Raw genomic sequence first — 25,542 nt, 5'->3', positions numbered from 1 at the left:
TGTAAAATAAGGCTTCTGTCTTTTCACTCTACCACATAGCCTACGCATAAGGTAGAAGACGGATTGTTTCATGTACTAAACAGTCGCCCAAAATTGTTGCTGCTCCCTCAATGTTGTTGTCTAAGCCTCACTCATTAGTTTTCTCATGTTTATGTGCTAAATGCCATTGAACATGAGTTTGATTGTAAAACTACATTATTTTACTGGGAATGGTGGACATTTACAAAAACCTGGCATAAGGTAGAAGACGGATTGTTTCATGTACTAAACAGTCGCGCAAAATTGTTGCTGCTCCCTCAATGTTGTTGTCTAAGCCTCACTCATTAGTTTTCTCATGTTTATGTGCTAAATGCCATTGAACATGAGTTTGATTGTAAAACTACATTATTTTACTGGGAATGGTGGACATTTACAAAAACCTGGCATTTGAACAGAGTTGTCCTGTCTCTTTATACCCACTGTATATACCAACTTACCAATAAATTACCAGAGGGATGGCTATGTATCTGACAAAGAACCTTTATTGAATAACTGCTGAGGGCTGATCTGACAAAAAAAAAAAAAAAAATCACATCAGATCTGATACAATCATGGCAAAGTAGTTGGGTTGGCTGGCTTCTTTGTGACTCAACTGGTCACAACACTGACTGTCACTGCTGTTTGTCAAAACACATTTGACCCATACAGCGTATAAACATTCATTTTCAGTCAGTCAATGGAACAACTGTTCCATGAACCATAAATATTCACAAGTATGTAGATTGGCATTTCAGCATAGTAACCTATGTTATCTACAACGTAGACAGTAAACAAGTACAAGAATATCGAGAAGTCAACCGTTCCGCCCTGAGCAGCTGATTGGGCCGTGCGCATTGACGGCTTGCATGGCTACTAGCTCTGCTTCGGGACATGGACAGACCAAAAAGGACAGTAAGGCAAATGACGAGACCGCTTCTCAGATCCGTTCGGTCTAGAACACATAGATCTTGTCTCTCTGGACAGAGTCAAGGTCATCATCCATGGTGAGCAGAACCTGATATTTGAATTGGAGAAATGAGTTACCATCAATGCGTTTTCTGTATGCACGAACCCGGTACTTGCCAAGAAGGATCCGAACATGGCGATGGACGAGAGGAAGTGCCAAATGTCGTGATCATCGAAGAATGAAAGCAGGATGCAGTCTCGGTTGTGCTCACGGGATTCTGCCGGTGTTTTCTGTACCAAAACAAATGTGACGTGGCATTTGGAAGTGCAAAAGGGAGTAGGAAAGCCACTTGAGCATTTATTTCATTTCCTTATCCAGAATGTACAAGTACACTTTTTGTTCTCACCAAATTCAGCCATTCTATTTCCTTGATATCCAATGTGTACTTGTACACTTTTTGTTTTGTCCTTATGAATTCAGCACACTAGTAGAATGACTAGTGCACACACCTGAGGCTGGATATCCTTGATAAATGGTCAAAAGGCTCAGAGTATCTAATGACGCTTTGTCCTCACAGTACCAGTAGGAACACTACACATTACTAGGGCTAAATTTGGTATAAAATGTTCATTAACACCTAAACTAATGCAAAATAATGGCAGATTTTACTAGTAAAAGTGGGTGAACCCCAGTAAACCCTTGTCGATGACAGGGATTATGCACTAGAAAACTCCCCACAGTCGATAAACTCGGCAAAGTAGCAACCAATTATTCAACGTATAAATTGCAGCGGAGCAGGGTTTATCCACTTGCTGAAAAGGGCAGGTATACACAGCGGACACTACAACTGTCAGTGTCGCATAGCATCATGGGCTGCAGCTTTCCAGAACAATCTTGATGTGCTTTTTTAAAAACATTGTAGCCGTAAACAAAAAAAGCAGGCTAGTTACGCTAATTGCATTTTCACTAATTTGTTGAGCAGGCTGGTACGTCAGTTTTGATTTTCACCACATCACTAAGCAAACTTGGTTATTTAAGTATATGCTCTGAAATTGCTCAGTAAGTTTTTTTTGATTAACGTGTTGAAATGCACAGAGTAGTTCAATGCACTCATTCATGACTCTTCCATTCGGCTTGCTCATTGTATTTTTCTTCTACAGGCATTCCCTTATAATTCCTTCTTGTTTCTTCAACAAAACAGACTTGTTGTTTCCCAATGTTACCATTTTCATTTATTTGTGTGATATCTTTTGCAAGATCATGTCCTTGGTGTCAAGTGTAGGAGGTTGGCCACAATAGCTACCTTGGGAGTCGCATCTGGGCCAGGGCCATCCACAATTGGCATCATCAAAGCGCTTTTCTCTAGCAGCTTGGGGGAACTGGCCAACCGTGCAATCACTCACTCCACCATCTTGCCCTCCCCAAGTCCGTAACTAGTCATTCTATCGCTACACTCAATTGCTTTCGGAGGACTACATCTAGAACAGTTATCCAATTCTTCAATTAGTTCTTCTATCATTGAACTCAATTGGCTTCCCAGTGAGGAAAAGAGCATAGACTTGAAGATGGTCATCAGTGATGTGTGATAAATGCTCATACAACTTTGAACAGTAAGTGCGGATAACTGACCTGCCAGGTGCTGAGACCCTGGAAGAAGAAATAGAGCGCAAAGCCCCACACCACAGCCGTGAAGAGAATACACACCATAGCCAGACACTGGATTCTCTCACCACTGCGCAGCTGTTAACAAAATGGGACATCTTCACAAATAGAATGCAGGTTCGGTGATGTGATGTCCTGAGCAAAAAAATCCTAAGCACCTTCATAATTATGTAGAAGGCGAAGTAGAGCAGAAGGTTGCAAATGGCGATAGCCAGTAGGTAAGAGGCAAAGTCATTGGGCCTCTCGATGAGGCCATAGGCAGCTCTGCAGGGGTGAGGTGGGGGGGGGGGGGGAGAGAAAAACTGCTCAGATCGCGTTCCATGCACCACAAACACAAAAGTTTACTCACAGAGACCAGTTGACGATGTTCCCCATCACCAGCAGAACCATGCGATCCTAAAAACACACACACAGACCGTAACTACAGGGAAGGAACCTTCATATTCATATTTTGTTGTGGCAAAATTGGGATATGTCACATGGGTCCTGGAAGTGTTTTTGCTGCATAAACGCACATCAGATAAGCCGCAAATGCAGTCTTGAGAAAAGTTCATTTCCATTGTTTAAAAAAAAAAATTGTAAGTTATATTATTTCACAACACTGCATTATAAAAAGGCATATGTAGGTTAAAATGTTCTCTAGAATTTTGACTTAAACTTTGAGGGAGTCTTATACACAGGTGCGTATTATACATGAGAAATAACAGTATTTTCCAGCCGCTGGATTTGACACCCATCGACGTGATCCTGCTGCCTTGATACTCTTGAGTTCAAAAGGAGGCCCAACAAAGTACTTCAGGGATATTACTTTAATACACTTCTTAGAAGGCCAAAATTCAGTTTAAAATCAATGCAATTTTTTTTGTTGGTTACATGAAATATTAAAACTTTGTGAAATACTAGTTTTTTTACGTTTTTCTGCCATAACATCAAAATTGAAACAAAGGCTTGAAATATTTCATTTTGTGTGCGGTGGTTTCACGGCGTTCGACCCGAAGCCTGTGGACTACCGCAACCTCACTAGGACAAACGTCTCTGCATCATTCTGTTAGCGCTGCTTCCGGGTGAATCTGCCTGCCATGCAAATTTCCGGGAAGTCATTGGATGGCTTGACAAAGTATGGGCTTCCATGAAAACCAAAACCATCCTGTCGGGATTCAGAAAGGCTGGAATAGGCTAGTTGTAACTGCACCGGACGATGAGTCTGACGTAAGCGACGTAGAAGAGGAAGCAACGCGTTGTCTACCTCTGGAGTTGGCGGACTTGTTTCGAAGTGACAGAGGATGAAGATTTCATTGGATTTTAGCTAGTATTTGGAATGATGCGGATGTTAAACTTTTTTTGTTATTTATGCTAGTTATCAGAATAACACCACACCAGGCACGTCCAGTTGTGTCATGCAATGTAAGCATACCATTCAGCCTGTTGTTGCCTCTTCTATTTTTATTTTAAATAAATTTCCCCCCAAAATTCGAGATATGTTTTTTGTTTTTATGGATTTTATGGATGTTGCAACTTGTACTTCAGAAAGACATATAGTCCGGAAAATACGGTAATATTGTTACACAAATGCTATATAAACACAAAAACATGGAAATATACTCTGACATATGTTATTCAAACTCTTTGAAAAGGGAGTTATATTGCAGCGTGACATATAATTTCTTTTCCAGTACAAGTGTGTAAGATGTGTACAAGTCATTTATGTAAGCCACAATCATGTTGTTCCACACAACAAAATAAGTAAATTAGGGATGAGTATTGCTGAAATTGGATCCCCCGACATCGGTGTCGGCCAAAACCCAGGGCTGCAAGATCGGAAATGAAAAAGTTGGATTGTGACATGCCTACTCCCAGGACAACCAAACAATATCGAGATTTAGTTTGGAAATTTGAACAAATTGGAGCTTGACCAGTGTCGCCGTACTGTGTACACAACCTTGTAGGTGCCACTGTTTTTGTAAGTAAGGTTGTATGAACTGTACTGTCATTACTCACAATGTACATGGGCCCAGTGCATTGTCTAATGCAATCTGTGTAGACTATGTACACCATCCTGCGCAGGACACCAGAATCTGAAACAGAAGTCATCCCCATCATTCAAATTTAGTTTTGTAGAACTGGATTCATCACGATTGTCATATAAACTGCAAACTTAAGACATTTAAAAACATTCCACAACGGTGGCCTTATGGCATGCATACGTAACTTTCAAAATTGTCATTTTTGTGCATTTTAATCGCCAAATGGATGGCTAATGTGCTTTCTGTATTTAAAGAGGATGTGAAAATTCACTTTGTAATGGTTTGTATACAAATAGCCTGCCACACACCAATTGTGAAAATGTATCTTTAAAGAGACTTCAAAATTCTGGGAATTGTATCATTATCCATTCATCCATCCCTTGATGATTGAGAAATGATGGGCGAGGGTGCCAGGAGCGCAGAGAGGTGATGAGCTGGAGGGGAGGGGTGACCCCCTACATTCTGGGGCTGGACGACTGAGGAGGCACAGACCCCAGGAGTCAAGCCAAGAGAGATGCAAATAAACACCACCCACCCTCATCCTATGGTTACCAGGTCCCTAAGTGGCAACCATCATCCCTGTACAGTGGTTGTGTCTTAAAAATGAGGAGATTAGTGGGGTAGAGTTGAGACGATCACGAGGTAATGATGACCACCAACCTTCACCCGACCTAGACCAACCAAGTCCCCATGAGGTGTGCAAATGGATCTAGTCAATTAAAAATCCACAAGTCTAATTTTTCAATGTTAATTGGTGTTATGGGTGTCAAGCTAATCATTAACATAGCTCTAGGCTGGCCCAAGTCTACATACACAAAAAGTCCAGTCTTTAAGAACAAGGATAATCCCAGATGAGGTCATGGCTTTGGAAACTCCTGATAGGTTAACTGAAGACATGTGAGTTAATTGACGGCACATGTGGGGATGTATTTAAGGCCACACCCCAAACACTCTGCTTCCTTGTTTAAAATGATGTGAAAAACAAAAAGACATCAGCCAGGAAATCCGAAAGAATCATAGAGCTCCACAAGTCTGACTCATCCTTGGGTTCAATTTCCAGAAACTTGAAGGTGCTACGTTCATCTGTTCAAACAATTGTATGCAAGTTTAAACATCATGGGAATTTCCAGCCATCACACAGCTTGGGAAGAAGAATGGCTCTGTCCCAGAGATGAAGGTGTTTTGGTCCGAAATGTGAAAAACCAACTCCAGAACAAAAGCTGGTGAAGATGCTGGATGAAGCTGGTATGAAAGTTTCATTATCGTGAAACGAATCTTGCAACGACATGGGCAGGAAGACCACACACCAAGAATGAAGACATTACAGTTTATCAAAAGACACCAAGACAAGGATCTTAACTTCTGGAGACATGTCCTGTGGTCTGATGAAACTAAAGTGGAGCTGTTTGGCAATGGTGACCAACGTTACATCTGGAAGAAAAACAGGGACGCTTGTAAACCTGTGAACACCATACCAACTGTGAAGCATGGAGGTGTCAGCATGTTGTGGGGCTGTGTTGGTCAACTGGAGCTTTTCATAAAATAGGTGGTATCACGAAGAAAGAACATTACATGGATATATTAAGGCAACATCTGAAGAAATCTGCCACGAAGCTAAAACTTTGGCGTAAATGGGTCTTCCAGATGGACAACCCAAAGCATACTTCCAACACCCTTCAAAAGTGGCTTGAGGATAACAAAGTCAATGTCTTGGAGTACCAATGTAAAAGCCGTGATCTGAATCCAATCAAAATTTGTGGGTAAATCTGAAAAATGCTGCGCCTTGGTCACGGAGATGTAGTGCGTTGGCCTCACAGTTGTGAGGACCCGCCGGGGTTTAATTCCTGGACCCACCTGTGTGGATTTTGCATGTTCTTTTCCAGCGAAGTACTGTTAGTGTGTGTGTGTGTGTGTGTGTGTGTGTGTGTATTCTCCATATAAACCCAGCTGCCATTTGGGAATTAATTCAAAATATTTTATTGTTGATGAAAGACCAAAATGTGGCCGTTGAGGACTAAAGTTTTCCCACCCCGGATAGAAACCCTTACCAAGCCTCCATCTGCCCATGTAGTAGAGCTGTGTGCTAAGGAGAAGTGTGGCCAATATGTGGATGACTGAGAAAATGATCCAAAACACAGTGTTTCCTCTCCCGAACACCTGCAAACAAGAAAAGCACCACAACTGTCACAGTGTAGAGTTGGCAGCGTGTTGCTGGTACCCAAGACGTACCACTCCGAGCACAGAGAAGAAGATGACTGCTGCTAAGCAGGCGTAGGCGGTGTAAGCGCTGGCGTTGATGTCAGGGTGTCTCTTCTGGTACAGCTTCAACATACACAAGCCAGCGATCATATACATGAAGGATGTGTCTGCAAAAACATTACCCACAAATCTGATTGACAACTGTAACAAAGAAAAAAACAGGAAGTCTGTCAGTTGTTGTTCAATTAAGACATTACTTCTCTTAACTGTCGATTATGAAAACAACTGGAGAGCTTCTAAAATCTCAGCAAGCCCAACTATTTCCATTTGTCATTGTCATTTTCAGCATTTTGTTCAAATTTTTCAAAGCGTTGTCTGCTAGTCAATGTTACGATCCTGAAATCCATCCATCCATCCATCCATCCATCCATCCATCCATTTTCTTTGCCACTAATCCTCACGAGGGTCACAGGGAGCCTATCCCAGCTGTCAACGGGCAGGAGGCAGGGTACACCCTGAACTGGTTTCCAGCCAATCACAGGGCACATAGAGACAAACAGCCGCACTCACAATCACACCTAGGGGCAATTTAGAGAGTTCAATTAATGCTGCATGTTTTTGGATTTTGTTAGGAAACCGGAGTACCCAGAGAAAACCCGCGCAGGCACGGGGAGAACATGCAAACTCCACACAGGCGGGGCCAGGATTGAACCCGGGTCCTCATAACTGTGAGGCCAACGCTTTACCAGCTGAGCCTCCGGGCACGATCCTGAAATGAAAATGCAAAAGTTCATTTCAGAGACAGAGAGGCACTACTGCTGAGAAGTGCTACCAGCCTTCATTTCAGGCTTCCACTAAGTACAAAAGCATTACTTATTTCTTCAACCTTTGCTGCAGGTGAAAGTTAACTGATTGGAAATTTTAGCATAACGCCTTAACCTGGGTGAGTAGCTGGCATTAAAAACAAATCCATCCCAGTCCTGCCTTCAAAACCAGGGATAACATCTACAAAAGGTGCATACGCACAAAAATGTGGCATATGTTCTTTTCCGTGGTAACGTTCAGATGTATCAGATATACAGTTGAAGTCATAAAATAGACGGCCTCATGGAGAAAGAACATTACTCGGAGATCTATATTAAAGGAGAAATCCAGTGCTTTCCATGAACAGTGTATCCAATAGGTCATGTAATATGTACCATATTTTGACAATGTGGTCTTAAATCCTGTTGAATATTCGGATGGTTCTTCGGGCGGAATGACGCGGAGTCTGACTACTTGGAGGCCTACGCGCGGGACATAAGTGCCTAAACAAAGGCCCCCGGAGCTCCGGGCCGGCATCCGCAGATGTTATTTTTGTTAATTCTCAAGGAATAATGTTCGCATGCCGGAGGAAGGGGTGGGTGTTTAAGCGCTGCCCACTCCGTGCCTTTAACTATTTGAAATGAAATGACGTGGACGGCGAGAATATTAACAGGAACCTTGCCAGGATATGAATCACTTTGTGTTTAACTACTTCATTTCCAAGCATATTCTGTGTTCACATGAGGAACCTTCCTCTTTCAATATAAATATAGCAACGGAATAAGAAAACAGTGCGTGCAGTGTGGTGGTGGTGTCATGTTACCAAACTGGAAGTTGGTGTAGTTGGGGCAAACATGGTAGCAGGCGCTGAGTAGGCCCTCCATCATGAGAGCTGTGCCCATGGCGTAGAAGAGACCAAAGTGCTTTGGGATGCCACATTGCTGAATGAAGAGAGGAAGAATAACAGGGTGAATCGTCAGTATTTAGGGAATATTTTAGGGAGCTACTGAGTGGATCTTCATCAACAAACTAGACTGGTTTGGAAACCTTTGTTCAAGACAAGGTGGACCGTGCTGTAGAGTTGACAAAAAGAATGAGCACCACTTGGCAAAAATGTTAAGTTGGGTATGATAGCTGTTTTCACCAAATTTTTGTGTGCGGAATCCAAAACTGATCTTCATGTCCTCTTATCATGTCAGGTTTTTGAACAAAGTGAAAACAAAGGAAATATCTACCCATCTAAATAAAACACTTAGACGGACTTACAACAGTATGCCCATGGTTACAAGGTTAACAAGCCAGCACAAATCCTGTGAAAATCAAAGTGTTAAGTGTGATGTAAGATTGAATGCTGAATCAGGAAAGGTGTCAATTTTGGTCTTGTTGGATTGCAGTGCAGCTTTTAAGTACCGTTCACCCTGTACTGTATATGGTAACCTTGGGTCAAATTCTCCAGAACTTTAGTTTTCACTATCATAGCTATGCAGATCACAGTTATATGAAGGAGTGTCTCCAGATGACTTCAATTCAATTGAGGTGTTGTACCACAGTCTGAAGCAGATAAATAACTGGATGAGCCAAAATTTTCTTTTAACTAAACCCCAACAAAACTGAGACAATTGATTTTGGAAATATAGAAAAGAGGATTGCTGTTGGTTAATACCTGGACTCATTATCTTTAAAAACTAAAAACCAAGTCTGAAACCTTAATGTTCTGATTGATTCCGACCTTACCTTTAACAGTCATCTAAAATCAATGACTAAAACTTCCTTTTACCACCTAGAGTGAAGGCTTCCATGTTTCAAGCAGACCAGGAGAAGCTCATCCATGCTTTTATCTCAAGTAGACTTGACTACTTTAATGGTCTTCTGACTGGAATTATGTATTTGAATGGTTTTAATCATGTAAAGTGCATTGAGTTACCTTGTGTATGAAATGTGCTATACAAATAAATTTGCTTTGCTTGATTCCTACTATGCTTTCTGTTTACAGATATTGATAGCACTAACCTATTGGGTGTTGCACACACCTCACAGTGCACTGTCTCAAATTGTGACTGCATAAACAAGTTGCCATATAGCAGTAGACAAATCCAAACGTAATCAGCTGGCAAGTCTTACTACAGCCAATCAGTGAAATTTTGCCTATCTGGTGGGTAGGTAAGCTGTGGAGGGGAAAAAAAAAAACCATTACGTACTAGAAAAAAACTGACTGCAATTTCAGAATCAGCATTCCAATTTAAGTTTTAATCAGCATAAAAATCAAAAACTTTCCCTCCAAATTGTTTCTCGCTGTAATGCATAAAAAAAATATGAAGTCTGATGCTCCCCCCCCACAAAACATTTTTGTGTAAAATTGGATTTTCCTGAATCCAATCCATAAGTAATGTTCCTGGGGATAGTGATTTTTTTTCTTTTATCAAATGAAACAATTTTATACATGCATTGTTTAACGAATGCATTTGGTCACCACCCAATGAAAGGTTAGAGCCACACCTGCCCTAAATCTTTGACACTTCTAGGTTGAATGTACTGTGTCTCACTTTGTACATACCCAGCCTGAACAATAGAATCCCATTTATAGATGCCACCTATCCTCACTAGGGTCGCAGGCGTTCTGGAGCCAATCCTCGAGCGCTATTTACAAGTTTTTTAACATAAGCCATTTCACAAATTTGTTGAGCATAGTACCATACACTATGTCCTTCTTGAAACTGTGTAATATTACCATTGCGTTAACTTCATTACAGGCCAGCGCTCGATTGTGGACGATGTCTCGCTTGAGGACGATGAGGAGAAAGAGCAGCCCCAGCATTACGTAGCCGAGGTTGCTAAGGATGTTGTTGAAAGCACTGCGTAGCGGAAAGGTTGAGTGTCAATTGCCACAATACAGATGGAAAGTCGAAAGTAAAATAGATTTGTCTGACCAATTACAAACCTAAGAGCCCCCAGAGGGTGAGCACACATGAAGTTGTAGTAGCAGATATCCTGGTTACCCGTAACATTGACAACCTGATATATATAGATATATATATATATATAAAGATTTTATAGACTACATGGTAAGATGAATATTGATTTTAAACTGTTTATTTCCCATTAGTGTACCGTTTGATATGTAATGACCAGCTGGACAACCGGCAGGGCATAAAACACAGCGATGGTGGCGATGTTCCTGTTGGGAGCACAGTCATGACGTGTTAGACTCTTTGTGGGATGCTGACTAAACACAATCACGGTGTCACAACATTTCACATTGTGAGAAAAATCAGACTGGATATGAGTCTTATATTCTCACCAGAAGTAGATTTGATATTTCTTGCTGAGGACCCTCTTGTCTTTTCGCGACAAGTCAGACACACAAAGATACTTCTGCAATCAGCAAAAGACACAGGGACACTATTAATGTCAGGAATTGACTAAACACTGCACAGGAGTGGATGCATTATTAAAGGGGAAATCCACTGGTTTGCATTAACAATGTATCATGTTATATGTACTCTATTTTGACAATGTGATGTTAAATCCTCTCTCATTTATTAGTATTTTGAAAAGATTATCGACAATTACGAATTTTCAGCGGCGCTGCCATTTTCACGAGTGACCTACGTGCACAGATGTGACGTCTACTGTGCCGCAACAAAGGCTTGATTACATGGGACACCATTTATGCCCAGCACTGAGTTCTCGGATTTATCCTCACCTGATGAAGAAATAGCAGTATCTATTAATCGTGAAGATGGAGGAATACTTCCATACACAGCCGTGAGGGGCACAGCCTCTCTGTCACTTCAGCGCCAAAAATCCCCCCCCCCCCAGATCATTCTCATCGTGTTTATTTAAATTTACAGTTTTGTACCGCTTCTCTCATCGTGTTTTACCCCAATTTCTCAGCACCATCTCTCTTATTAAAGGTGTTGTAAAGATCAGATAAAATGATTAACTGCAACCATGATAAAATACTTTGTGCTTTCACACAAACACTGCAGCTGTGCTACCAAGCACTTTTAAAAAAACAAGTCTGAATACTTTTTTTTTTCTTTTCCAGACACTCATTTGAGAAAATAGAGCTGTTGTAACTGTCTTGGAAATGCTAATATTTTTCCATACAATAAATTCAATTCCATACAATATATTCCATCACATACTTAGTTCCATAGTTTTTTTTATACTTGCATTGGAACCCCCAGTTGATCAAATTCATTAAATTAGCAGTGGACGCAACAAAATATTGTGATGGTCATAATTCAACCACATCAGCAGTGGTGTGTTCCCAATGATATTTACACATATAGAGGAAGAGAAATATATTAAGAAAGATATTTATTTAGAAAGAATACTGATGCATTGGAAAACCTAGGAAATGCGAGCTGTCTGAAATGACTTTTTGTTTCCCCCAAAAGATGATCCGGTATTATTTCGTACGTACACAGAGTACAAACGCAACCAAGTACAAAAATAATTATGAAACGGATTTGTGAGTCAAAGTTGTGTATGTACGTGTGATTATGCACAATTACTGAATGACGAGACCTGACCTGGCCAAAGACTCTCAGGTGTTACACACTGAAGGTGCACTAATATGAACTCACAAACCTGCAAATGTGTGGGACTAATTCAACTTCCCAACCCACAAAGGCATTTTATGCCAGTGATCCCCAACCAGGGTGCCATGACTGACTACTGTGCCATGAGAGATTATTTGGTTTGGGATGGAAAATTATCCAATTTCACTTAATTTGAAAATCCTCATTTATTTATTTCTATAAGTATTTATCTATGCCAGCAATGTCTGGTGGCAGAGAAAAATTAAATGCTATTTCATTAGATGCCAGTTGGTACAATAAACATGTAACCACCTGTTGCTATTCATACAACAGAATTACGTCATGGTATGTCAACAGGAACAGATTTTAAACTAATTAAATTTGTAAGATGAGATGAGATCATTACTTTAGTATTCATCATTTTTTGTCACTTTTTTGTTAGGTTGTGAGCCAAATGTCAAATTATGCACATACATAATGAAGGAAATGTACTCAAATGTCTATCCCTTGTCCAAATTTTCTGTATTGAGGGTAGGCTTGTAAAGTGCCAGAAATGTTTGAAATTTATTAGAAGCTTTGGAAATGTAGGTTGCCTATTTTTTCAAACTTTACAAAATCCTATGTAAATGTATATCCACTTTATTGTATACAAACAACGAACAAGGTTGAACATTTTGTTTTGCTTTCACAAGGATTGTACTGTGATTTACTTTAGCTTTGAAAAGCAGTTTAATCAAGATGTTAAATTGAATAAAAACAATGACCATAACCATATTTGCTCAGGGGTTGTTTTAGCCAAAACACACCACTTAGTGTCTGTTAATTCACAATTTATCAACTTTACAAACCTACTGAATTTCATAACAAAAGTTGAGACAAGACTTACCTTAGTGCGAACAATGTTTTTGTCCGAGTTGATGTCATCCAGTGTGTCATAGTCATCTTCCTCTATGGAGCTCAACGACTCCTGTCTGCTTCTTCCAACATTTTTCCAACCAGATCGCTCTGATGCAAAGGAAAAGGGCTTTTAATTTACCAAGGTTTTGGTGTAGACAGGCAATGGATTCAGGACAAGGGAGTTTCCAAATATACCACAAATTAAAAATTTTCCTCTGGACAAATACTGATTGCTGGCACATTGAATCTTAAACTGCCATTTACTTCTGTTTCGCCTGATTAGGAGATTCGCATCTCAGTCTCAGTAACAGACATTAATTAACATGATGGTGACTAACATTGGCTGATTGACCCTAATATGTTGCAGTGTGACAAATGCAGATGGCTATATTGTGCAATTGAGTAAGGATAGGTCGCCGCTTAAAAGGCTCCCTTTCTGATGAACAGACACACACAGGAATGCAGTGAGGAACCAAAGCATCACGCAAGGAGTTGCTACACTCTGTGTGTGTCTGTATGTATGAGAGGGTGGAGAGGTGTTGTGGGAGATACTTTCGTATGGAGGGATGAGGGTGTTTGATAATTATTCTCCATACCCATGTAGTTTTCAGCTGAAGTGGCACTGTCTACAGAGGGGGCGCTGTCAGTGATTGCTTCAGAACTGATTGTGCTCTCTGTTGGATTGAAGGATAGTGACTCAGTTTATTAACCACAAAACAAAAAAAAGGAAATAGAAACCAAAGTGAGTAAAACTCACCAAGGGACCCATATTCATTTGGTGAAGCTGCAATCTTGACTGTAGATGATGAGAAAAAAAAACAAGTGAAAAGTAAGCAAGGCCACAGTTTATTAAATCCTCCAATTTAGTTATTAACTGAAAACTCACCTATTTACCGTTCCTGTTCATGCCAAAGATATGTGTAACATAAAAAGCGATTTTGTGACATCTTGATGCCAATTAACTATGTTCAAGTAAGTCTCCCAGTCTATCCCTGCAACCAACTCATGGGCCACATCAGACCGGTAATGCTCTCACATACAGTAGTTTTAGCCAGATCTCACCAACAAGACAGTTCCTCATAATAAATGGCTCCAGTTCAGCCCATCTCTGCCAAGGTGCCCTCAAGGATCTTTCCTTGGGCCCCTCCTCTTCACCATCTACATGCTCCCCCCCTCTGTCAAATTATTTGCTTTTATGGACTCAAATTCTACTGTTACACTGACACTACTCAGCTGTCCTCCACTCACTGAGCTGCTCCCGGTCTACATTCAACTACATATAAAAAATAACACAATGTATGTCATCAAAGCTACTAAAGCTCTACACCAAGAAAACAGTTCTCAGGGGTGTGGCACCCAAGGTGCTAATTAGGAAGGTTTTTCTCCAAGTGGATGGCTGCCACATTTCACCATGCCCTGAAGTCTATAACATGTGTTATTTTAGGCTCCACCCTGTCCTTCCATTTACATGTTAAACTTGTCCACCAAAAATGTACCTTTTCCACATCAAAAACATCTCCCTACTCCGGTTGTCACTCTCTAACATCGTGCCCATGACACTCATACTGTATATGCATTCAACTTGTTTGCCTCAGGCCCATAATCAGTCACTTTTAAATCAGCCACCTCCAGTAGTTAGTCCTGTTTTGTCTGACCTGTATAGCATTTTGGGTTGTCTCAAAAGGTGATTCATTCTCGGCAGGCTTCGGTCCGTATTCCGCTCTAAAGCAATACTATACACTTCAGCCTCGCATCCAAACAACTTAGGCTGACAAAAATATACTGCGGCTGATAGTGAAAGAGATAAGGAGGTATCAGAACATATTCAACCAGAAATGGAAATGTGAGTTGGTAAATGATGCAGTGATTTAAGTTTAAAAATATCATGTTCATCCTATTGTGAAACATCAGCAGGCAATGCTGTACGTCTGACTAATATCCTCATTGTGTGTGTATATACTGTACAGTATGTAAACTATTTTTGATCAGGGTGGTAGCATTTGTGCCTTTCTTGAGCAAAAAATTAAATCTAACTTCATTAATAGCGTAACTTGAAAATACTGAATCCATGCGAAGTCACAGACATGCGCACAAAATTTTGATAAATGAGCAATAATTTAGCAATAAAAGTAATGAGTGACATAATGGAAACAGAGTAAAAGTATCGTGACTTATTAACAGCAGCAGTTTTTTTTTTTTTTTTTTCAGGTCTCGTCAACTCCCTTGACTTTAAGCGCACAGGTGGAAACTCGGGCCCCATATTAGTCCGCCACGGAGTGATTTTCACAATTATATCTGCGTGCGAATGGTGGCGGTGTGAAATGACTAGTTCCCAGCGTTCAAGGAGTACGAAACAGCCTAGGAAGTAAGAGACTGCAGTGACGCCCCCCTCCCCCGAGGAAAAACTTATCATCTATACGATTCACATAAATTGTCTCTTTTGAGTCATAAATTTGCCAAAAGGCAAGTGATTTTCATCTAGGACTCTTGAAATCATCCAATCAACAATATGACGACAAACATGTATGGAGTAACTGTGTGTATATACCATCTCCTTTTTTCCCAAGCAGAGAATCTAAAGCACGTTAGCAGATAGGGGAGAGAATAAAAGACAGATTGTCAAGTTAATATATAGTTCCCACCCCTCATGTGAACCCTTTAATAGGCTGGTCTATTAGAGCTAGTTTACCTGTCTCAGCAGGTGATGTGTCATCAATATTCTGAAATAGTTCTCTCCTCTTGGCTCTGCACCAACAAACGAGGGGGAGAGGTGAAAATTGGTACGACTAGTCTAATGGTATACCCTTGCACTACTGGGCATTAGCAATCCATGGCAAAGTTAAAACAAAATATTGTAAAGCTGTTTACAATTGGACTTTATTCTCCCAGCAATGTCAAAATCGTACCTTTTCTTCTCCACACAGGCCACCAACAGAGTGAGCAGGTAGAAAGAGAGGAACATACCCAGACAGAAAAGCATGCCCATCACATACACCTCCGCTGTGCAAAGTGGAAATAAATGAATTTTTAATAGTGATTACATTTTACATTACATCATTTTAATCAGCATCCATCATTTTGAAATTCTGGGTATTTGAGATTTACAATACAAATGAATGAAAATATGAAATCGAATGACAGAATGTCACATTTACAAAAAAAAGTAAAGGTAGCTTACACTTTATAGCAGGAGAAACCACAACATTCAGTGTTTTGCTGCGGTTACCAGCATCAATCAACTCATCTGGTCGCAGAGGATAGAAGCGGAGTGGACCGCCACATGCCTCATCCTCTGTTTTTACCACCACCACGACATAAAAACTGTTGGTGGGGAAATCTTTTCTCTGAATAATTGGGTGGGGGAAAAAAAAAAAAAAAAAAAAAAAAAAAAAAATCAATGACACGCACATGCTAGCTCTAGTTTCTGTCAAAATATTTCCAATATTTGATGAAGTAGGGTTGCAAAGGGGTCGAAACTTTCCAGTGGATTTACATAAGGTGTCTGGAACATTTCAATAGGTTAAACTGGTCAACTTTAGTGATATTTGAAACTGGAAGCTTTTTTTTTTTTTTTTTTTTTTTTAATGTAAAGCTTTTAACAAGGAATTAAGGGTGATTTAACAAATTCATCATATTCGAGCATATATTTGAACATTTACTATGTAATAGCCAAAGATCTATGTAAAAACATCCAAAAATATGCAAAAGCATTACAGTCCATTAGTCATTCATTTATTTACTACTTTACTCAACGAGCTGCATTTCTGAAGTTTGCTTTTACCTTGGATGTTGGCTCCTAACACACGGACACAAAACTGGCAAATGCTTACAAATCAATCACAAACAAAAGTGCGGAACATATAAATCAAAGTACCACTGCCTTGCATGACAATTGGTGGTTTTAGTTAGGATTATGCTTACATATTTAACGCAACCGCATTTAAGTTCTCTATTGACGGCCAACCATTAATTTATTAAATTACTTTAAATTTCTGTTAATACCTATTCATTCATGGAAAGTTCCCAACTTTCAAAATTCCCAGAACTTTGCAACTCTATTCGGAATACGGAATATTTATACATATTTGAAGGACTACCTGTACTGTGATGGCACCTTTTTTGGTCATCGTCTGATACATCCCAATGAAGGCCACATTATTGTCGAGGTCATAGACGGGGCACTGAAAAAAAAGGCACAGACAACAAGGAAACCTGTACCGTATAATTAGGGGGATTATGCAACACGAAGAGCTAAAACCAGGGGTATGGAAAATATAGATCAAAACAATTACATTAGAAATCCTTGAGAACATTTTTAAAATTGAGATTTCATTTCAGAATAGTTTGTCGTGTCGTATCATACTGTTATCGCATATCAAAACCATAAAACGTAAGCCTCCTGAAGACAGCACAAGAGGTGGAGAAAATGTACCTGGATGTCCTGGATGGACATAACGGAGCAGGGAAAGGTCATGTCTGATCTGACCTTTACAATCACAGTGTCCACCCCTTCAGGAAATACATACTTGAAGTACTGAAAGAGGTGATAAGCAATTTAGGAAAGGGACTTTTTTTCCCCCTTTAAATTATGGATGCAATATTCTGTTCTCAGACATTAGAGCGGTCATTTATTTTTATCTCCTTCATATACTGTATATCTTGACCTGGAACAAAGTCAATAAATACTTTGAATAATTAAAGCATCAGGTTACAATTTGGCATATACGCAGATATAATGGACCCAGATCCAACAGATATTGAATAAAACGGACAGTCGAGATTGGACGATGTCTCCAAAAATAGTTTACAATCTCATTTAAAATGCGGTTGACAAAGTCTTAGCTCCAGAATTGACCACTGCTGTTTACTTTACTTTCGCTTTAGTGGAATGTATGCTTAGAACGGGAATTACATATTTCCGGGTCAAAAATATACTGTACAATATGACAACAGTGAATTTCATAAGATGTCCCTCCCATGCCAATATGGTGGCCATGATGAATGTGACGCATTGACATATCAGCCATGGTGGTAATGGTTATATTCTATTGTGCATGACACGCTGTGCAGCAAGAGCAGCATGGCAGCAGTCTTAACTGGGGAATACATATATGTCTGGAGTCTGGAACATGCTAATTTATCTATTTTATCTCATCTATGACATCAGATTTGGAACTAGGAAGCAGATGAATTCCCTGTAGCTCATCAAAGCAACTCGCTTATGATGTGTACGTCAACAATGTCATTCATGTTGACTGAGCACACCGGTGTGGTACGTTTGGATCAAATTTATAAATGTTTGAACATTTTGAAGCCTTTTTATATTTATACCCTATCGTACTGGGGCATTTCATCCCACGAAAAAAAAAACTACAAAACAATTTTGTACTGTACAGTCATATGGTTGCATATGGCCACAAAAAAAAAAAAAAAGGTGCTTCAATGTGATGGACAATTGGCTATAACGGACCACCTCCCCCGCCCCTATTAGTCCATTATATCAAGGTTGTACTGTACATCTATATTGAATCTTAATGTATTTGTGGAAGCTGCAACAGCACGAATGTTGAGTCTGTTGTTCAAACAAGTATGACTGTTATTTGCGTAAAATATAATCTTTCTGTCTCCTTTCACTGTTTCTCTTTTCTCATAATATAATATGAAAACAAAGCCTATATACCTGAGGTTGGGACGGCGATGCAGTGAAGCTGAATGTCGTGTCTGTCCTGGAATAAAAGTGATAAGTCAGATAAATCAATAAGTGCTCAGACCACGTCTCTTACAAACAGTGCAGGGCATGATAAACCCTGATGCATTTCGACCATGGTGTCTGGCTGATAGCTACGACATGTAACAAATAAACATATTCAAATCATAGAAATAGATGGAAATTTTACTTGCCAATGAACCATCACAGAAAGGGATAACTTTATGGAGAAACAAACATCGGAATGCTCTTGCCATTGAAGCAATATATTTTATTGTATTTGGTTTTTATGTTCAGTTGTAACTTGAAGGTGATTTCTCGCTCTCGCTCTCTCTATCAATGGAGAGAAAATCAAATCAAATGTATTCATACAGCATTTTTCAGACATTAAAATGTACAACAAAGTGCTTTCCAGTAAAAACAGACAAAAATAGAAAACAAAAATACACAAAACATGCAAAGACCAAAGGCATGAAAAAGTGATCCCAAAAAAAGGCTAGACCTTTTTTATTATTTAAAAAAAAATTAAACAATCTGGAAGAGTCTAAAGAGTACAATAAGGAAAAATACATCTTTTTGCATAGATAGATGTTGATGAACAAATTTAGGATGAAACTTAAATTTATCTCATTTTGTTGCTTTTATGTTTTGGCCACCAGAGCAAGCCAGCCTCATTTCTCCCTGTGCCTGATGCCTGCTTAAATGTGTGCCACATAAATAGCATCCCCCTCTTTCATTCTGGAAAATAATTGTCTCGTTTCACTTCATTTTTCACATTTTCCCCAACTTCAAAGACTGTTCCCAAAGGTATCGACCATGAAAATAATAAGTACAGTATTTTTCCATTTTTTTTAAACATTTCTGAATTTTTTCATCACTCCGTGTTGTGGCATGTGCCCTAACATCGTTCCGCTGCGCAGTGTGTTTAACATCTGTATACTAATTAGATAAATGTTGCTGTGTTTCCTAGATCCAAGAGTGATCAGGTCGTCGGCGATGTTACATGTGCTTCACGGTTCTGCTGAGACTACAGCCCGCATCACTTCAATACGAAAACAGAAAAGACCAAGGCAAGAAATACAAAACTGGCTGATGTGATGAGCAAAATATAATGGCAATAGAAGATGTCCACTCCAGAACAGGGTAGTGTAGTCAAATACTGCACTCATGTAAGGGTACTGCTACTTGACATCAACGTGACTCAAGTAAAAGAATTTAGTAGTCCTCCAAAAAAATGACTGGTGTAAAAGGCACACGGTGAAATGATTACTCACCTTAACCCTAACTAACCCTTTTTTTTAACCACAGTATGAAAATCAATAAAATAAAAATAAAACTTGAATGTGAAAATTATGATACTGCGGTGTGTGTGTGTGTGCAATAATTGAAAAGTAAAAGTAGCAAGTGACATTTGAATAAATGTAATGAAGTAAAAGTACATTACATTTTATAAGCAAAAGCAGCTGAACTGTGTGTTTTTTTTTTTTTTAAGACCTTGTCAACTCCTGTGATTCATCTCAAGCAGATGCAGACCGCACAGGCAGAACCCCTGGCTGATACGCTCGCATATTAGTGCTCCATACAGTAATATTCAATAATTACATCTGTGTGTGGATGGTGGATGTGTGGATTGGTTCTAGTTGTCAGCATTCAAGGAGTACAAAACAGCGTATGACGACAGCAACCAAAGTTCCCATGAAAAACTCATCTGATCTAAACCAGTGATTTCCAACATTTATAGAGCCAAGGCACCTATTTTACAATTGAAAAATCCCACGGCACACCAACAAAAGTAAATGTCACCAAAAATGGATCAATTAATTACTGTATGTACTTCCTGCCATCTAATAGAAGAGGATTTTTTTTTATTGTCTGTCATTGTGCCTCACTGGGATAAATAAATGAATAAAGATACATTATTTCTTGGAACAAATGTTTTTTTTAGTAATGACATAAAATTGGATAACTTCCCACGGCACACCTGAAGAGCGCTCACAGCACACTAATGTACCCCGGCACACTGTTTGGGAATCACTGATCTATACAACTCACAGAAATGGCCCATTTAGAATTCAAAATGGCAGACTTCGCCGAAAGGCTCCTGAATTGCCCCCTCCGTGGATATTGCGCAATCCGCGTCACTGACCAATCAGAGGCCAGAGATCTGCAAAGACCAAAGCCCGTTTTTGCTCCCGCCATTTTCTCTGACAACATTGAATGGTCCAGTATAGGTTTAGTTAGCGTTTTATGGCGTATTTGGGTTATTTAACAAAAAATATGGTTAAGAGGTGTAGTCACGGACTTTGTAATAGTGACGACAGGTATCCTGGCTAGTTGGTGGAGTTCGATTCATACCCTTTCCAAAACCGAAGACCCAGTACGAAAAATGCCTTCGATGGATCAAACTTTGTAGAAGACCGCATCATCAACTAAATCCATCTAATATCAACCGGAACACATATGTTTGCACGAAGGTATGCCCTATATTTGATTTTTAATACACGTCTCGTATAAATGAATTCGAAGTTCTTCGCTAGCATAACACTGCTGCATGTGAACAATTGACACACTTATTCTTTGTTGAGCGATATTTAGCGATGATCGGACTGCACAAACGTATTGATTTCTTGCTGGCTCGCGGACGAAGCTTAACCAGACGGTGTTTGCACGAAGACATGCCCTAAATTTGATTTTTAATACACGTCTCGTATAAATGAATGAGACGTTCTCCGCTGGCATAACACTGCTACGTGCGAACAATTGCCACACTTATTCTTTGTTGAGCGATATTTAGCGATGATCGGACAGCACAAACGTATTGATTTCTTGCTGGCTCGCGGCCAGAAGCTTAACCAGACTGTGTTTGCACGAAGATATGCCCTAAATTTGATTTTTAATACACGTCTCGTATAAATGAATGAGACGTTCTGCGCTAGCATAACATTGCTACGTGCGAACGACTGCCACACTTATTCTTTGTTGAGCGATATTTAGCGATGATCGGACTGCACAAACGTATTGATTTCTTGCTGGCTCGCGGCCGAAGCTTAACCAGACTGTGTTTGCACGAAGATATGCCCTAAATTTGATTTTTAATACACGTCTCGTATAAATGAACGAGACGTTCTGCGCTAGCATAACATTGCTACGTGTGAATGATTGAATGAAATCAGAAGCATGGCGTCTCTCTCAGTTAAGAATGTATTGTATTTAGAATCTATAATATATCGTTGATTTGAATGAAATCAGAAGCATAGAGTCTGTCTCAGTTCAGAATGTATTGTATTGTATTTGCCATTTTTACTGTTTGTCTTACGTGAGCGCACGTGGCGTGACGTCACTTCAGGAGGCGTGGTTAAGTGCCCAGTACGGAGGGGTCAATTGGGTGTGAAAAGCAAAAACACATACACCACATATTTAGAGTCACCGTTCTTTAACGGGTACTCTAAAGAAGCGAGTCCCGGATCAAAAAGTAAAGCTTGGTGGAAACAGGTCTACAACGAACATTGCATACTAACATTTAATTATGGTATTTAATGGTGTCACTTACTGCAACGTGAAGCTCTCAACGCGGCTGACCCTAAGCTGGTAGTTTGTGCCCTGGCTGGAAAGTGTAGACACATCCACAAAGAAATACTGGGTCTCCGAAGCAGCCCGGGTTGGAGGCTGGCATAATGTGCGGCCTAAATGATTGTATGGGTACTTCCTCTGGTACCTGGAGAGAGTATAGATACAGTATTCATGCATGTCAGAATTCTCAATCCTTTATCAATTATTTTTTACCATCCAGCTACTATTATTGTATATGTATAAGAATTGCTTTCTATCAAAACTTAATACAGAGGGACGCTTGTTTATGATAGTCTGGACCAATAATGTTTAGTGGTTATGAACAGCATGCAACAAACTTGTTAGCGCCGCTTCCAGTACACAGCCATACCGTGGAAGTAAAGGTATGAAATTGTTGACATTTGGTTATAGTTCCAGTCACTGTTATTTGACGGGCGCATATGCGCCCGCGCGGCACCACACTCACAAATCTACACAGTCGAGCATGAAAGATCATGCGCGTGAAATTTGTTACGAGTAGAAAAACATAGATATTGAAAGACGTTATTTTGTGTAGTCTTGACATTAATTATGTGTTAATTTCATAAACGTCACTAACAAAACAAGCCTGATCCTAAACAATCAGTAATCACCCGGAAACAGGAAATGCATTTTAATCGTACTGAGAATGTTCGGAAGTTATGCCAAAAGTACATGTTCCAAGCTTCTTCACGTATTGCGAGCGTATTTACGTCGAAAGTCATGAACATCATAATCCAAAAATTTAAAATGAATGTCGATTGACTGCTTTAAAAATGTCTGTCTCGGTGTTGCAGTGTCAAAAAATTATGATTATGCTATTAGGTAACAACTACATACTCGGGTATAACAACTCAGTAAGTTATTTTAACGTTTGAGATGCCATCCTTAATCAACCTCTCAACTTTATATCTGTGGGCATTACTGACTACATCTGTTTTTTTTTTTTCAAATATGACTGACTGTCATTCTTCAATTATTTGTGCCCTACAACCTATATACTATAACTATGATTTGATTCCTGCTTCAGCATATATTTGTGAAGTGGTTCCTTGTGACTATATCACATATAAGAAAACATATTTTCACAACTATAAGGTGCATTTAAAAGTATTTTCTCCAAATTGGATTGCTTTATAATACAGCACGCGTTACGTGCGCATGGAGTTCCAAAATCTGTAATTACTGCTGTGCAACTACTCCAATAAAATACAACCAAACATACTGGTTACGTTTTTTAGCATGCATACTAGCGTATGTTTTAGCGTGCATGTAAGCTACCATATGATGGTGCTCACAAGGCAGCAAGAAACAATAGCAGTTTCATTTTTGTAAGCAGAAGAATGGGCTTACATTAACCCACACAAAGACAGGTGAAGGCAAGTCTTAAGTCAACACGTCATGCACAGTCACACAAAACGTGCACTTTAAACGCTATTTCCATCCTTAGTGCCGCAAAGCATGCTGGGAGTGCCTCCAACCTCCGAGCAACACTACAGTATTGTATTGTAGTGCTCCTGTATCGCCCTGTTTTTTGGTTTAGGTGACAAGAATGCTTCAAAATCAGTGCTAGTTTTTAGTCCATTTGGAGGTTTATCTGTTCCACTGAATGATAAAGGTGTCAGACGCAGGGTTGCTCTTTTTGGGGGGGTACTGCACACTTCCCTTTGGATGTCAACCAGGTTAAAAATAAAATACTTTGAGTTCAGACTAGTGCAAAAAAATGGGTGAAAAAAAAACTTCATGAATAGAGAAACCTCGTATATATATCTTAATATCATGGGTGATTTTATGAGTTTTTTAAATTAAAAAAAAAATAAAAAAACTAAAAAAGATGGCTGATAACATGTTGAGGTAAAAAAAAAAAAAAACAATGACTTGACAAACTGCTTGGATGAGGATTGATTTTAAAGAGGTAGGTGACTTTATTGGTCATGTGTTTTTAATAACCTTTGATCAGCTCCAGAATTCAATGTGGATGAGTGGGTCACACAAAACACATCTGTAAATAACTTTCCCAAGTGCATGACAAGGAGATCGGTTCACAGTATTCCGTGATCTCAAGAAGTGAAAGTCCAAAGATTCATTACGACATGCAACACGATGATGTCTGGCCCAAGGCGAAGTCACTGTGCTGTTGCACAACTCCAGAGGGTGTGTGAGACAGATCACAAATGGACGATTGGCAAATGGCCTAGACTTCTCACCAATGATGAAAACCCAGCTGATTATGGAAAAACCTTCATGAACCCTTTATGCTATAATGTTAGTTTAGTCATTTTTGTTCTGTGCTTATACTCATTGGTTTGGGGATGAGCTGGAGCCTTGCACGGCTTGCAGCCAATCATAGGGCCCATATATACTGGTTAGGTTAGGATAGACAGATTTTCCCACTAACATTCACACCAGTTATTTTATTCGTTTACTTGTCTTCAATTAATCACTTTTTGGGAATGTGAGGAGGAACAATGTACTTTGATGTGGTTTATTGTATTTTTTTTTTTTTACATGTACATTTAATCTCATCATTGGCTTTCTTTGAGGTTTGTACTGGTTATGGTGAGGGATGTGAAGTAGATAGAGCAGGGGTGTCCAAACTTTTTGCAAAGAGGGCCAGATTTGGTAAGGTGAAAATGTGTGGGGGCCGACTATTTAGCCTGACATTCTTTGAACCATTAACATTAAATACAAATTAACTTTTTGGGATTTTTTTAATTTAATTACAAATGGCATACTTTTACTTTTACATTTAGGTTTTTACCGAAATGACAAACCACAAAAAATTAAGAAAACTATAAAGGATATCTAAGTTCATGTGAAACATTACATATTATTCACTATTATATGCTCACTGTAGGAAAAGTCCTGAAAACAAAACAATGATCACTGCATATTCAAACTGTGATTTTGACCATCACAAAAAAATTAATTAACTGAGATTTAAGAATTTATTCAACTCAGAGGACTTAACAAAGGTCTTGCCTGCACTAATGTGAAGGGTGATACTGGGATCTTGACTGCAGTATGTAGTCCATGTCTGGCTCAAGAGCAGTGGTTTTGATGCGCAAGACGTCACGCAGGTGAGAGTCACTCAGTCTCGTCCTCATGCGGCTCTTGTTAATGTTCATAACGGAGAATGTCTTCTCGCACATGTATGTGGAGCCAAACAAGCCCAGCATTTTCTTAGCA

The 25,542-nt window shown here is 39.5% G+C and overlaps 1 protein-coding gene across 3 annotated transcripts in view; it reads right to left on the bottom strand.

Annotated features, from left to right (window-relative positions):
• Window positions 1–578: 578 nt before the first annotated feature.
• The window catches only part of sidt2 (SID1 transmembrane family, member 2), a 29,600-nt gene continuing 4,636 nt past the window's right edge, over window positions 579–25,542 (bottom strand). The window contains exons 3-26 of one of the 3 annotated variants that reach the window (XM_061827572.1): window positions 22,316–22,480; window positions 18,739–18,784; window positions 17,491–17,592; window positions 17,156–17,239; window positions 16,237–16,402; window positions 15,965–16,058; window positions 15,748–15,803; window positions 15,607–15,633; window positions 13,816–13,854; window positions 13,655–13,732; window positions 13,048–13,166; window positions 10,913–10,986; window positions 10,723–10,789; window positions 10,553–10,626; window positions 10,343–10,466; window positions 8,438–8,555; window positions 6,841–6,977; window positions 6,660–6,768; window positions 4,586–4,662; window positions 2,937–2,983; window positions 2,746–2,851; window positions 2,555–2,665; window positions 1,102–1,215; window positions 579–1,033 (exon numbers count right to left, since the gene is read on the bottom strand). In XM_061827572.1, coding sequence (XP_061683556.1) covers window positions 971–1,033; window positions 1,102–1,215; window positions 2,555–2,665; window positions 2,746–2,851; window positions 2,937–2,983; window positions 4,586–4,662; window positions 6,660–6,768; window positions 6,841–6,977; window positions 8,438–8,555; window positions 10,343–10,466; window positions 10,553–10,626; window positions 10,723–10,789; window positions 10,913–10,986; window positions 13,048–13,166; window positions 13,655–13,732; window positions 13,816–13,854; window positions 15,607–15,633; window positions 15,748–15,803; window positions 15,965–16,058; window positions 16,237–16,402; window positions 17,156–17,239; window positions 17,491–17,592; window positions 18,739–18,784; window positions 22,316–22,480 — 2,197 coding nt within the window. In that variant the 3' untranslated portion in view covers window positions 579–970. The remainder of the gene's footprint in view (window positions 1,034–1,101; window positions 1,216–2,554; window positions 2,666–2,745; window positions 2,852–2,936; window positions 2,984–4,585; window positions 4,663–6,659; window positions 6,769–6,840; window positions 6,978–8,437; window positions 8,556–10,342; window positions 10,467–10,552; window positions 10,627–10,722; window positions 10,790–10,912; window positions 10,987–13,047; window positions 13,167–13,654; window positions 13,733–13,815; window positions 13,855–15,606; window positions 15,634–15,747; window positions 15,804–15,964; window positions 16,059–16,236; window positions 16,403–17,155; window positions 17,240–17,490; window positions 17,593–18,738; window positions 18,785–22,315; window positions 22,481–25,542) is intronic. The other 2 variants (XM_061827573.1, XM_061827574.1) reach the window with 2 other exon arrangements.

The sequence above is a fragment of the Syngnathoides biaculeatus genome, chromosome 8, assembly GCF_019802595.1.
Source record: "Syngnathoides biaculeatus isolate LvHL_M chromosome 8, ASM1980259v1, whole genome shotgun sequence".
Classification (NCBI taxonomy): Eukaryota; Metazoa; Chordata; class Actinopteri; order Syngnathiformes; family Syngnathidae; genus Syngnathoides; species Syngnathoides biaculeatus.
Note: the sequence above shows the minus strand (reverse complement) of the source record. Positions and strands in the feature narration are given on the sequence as shown.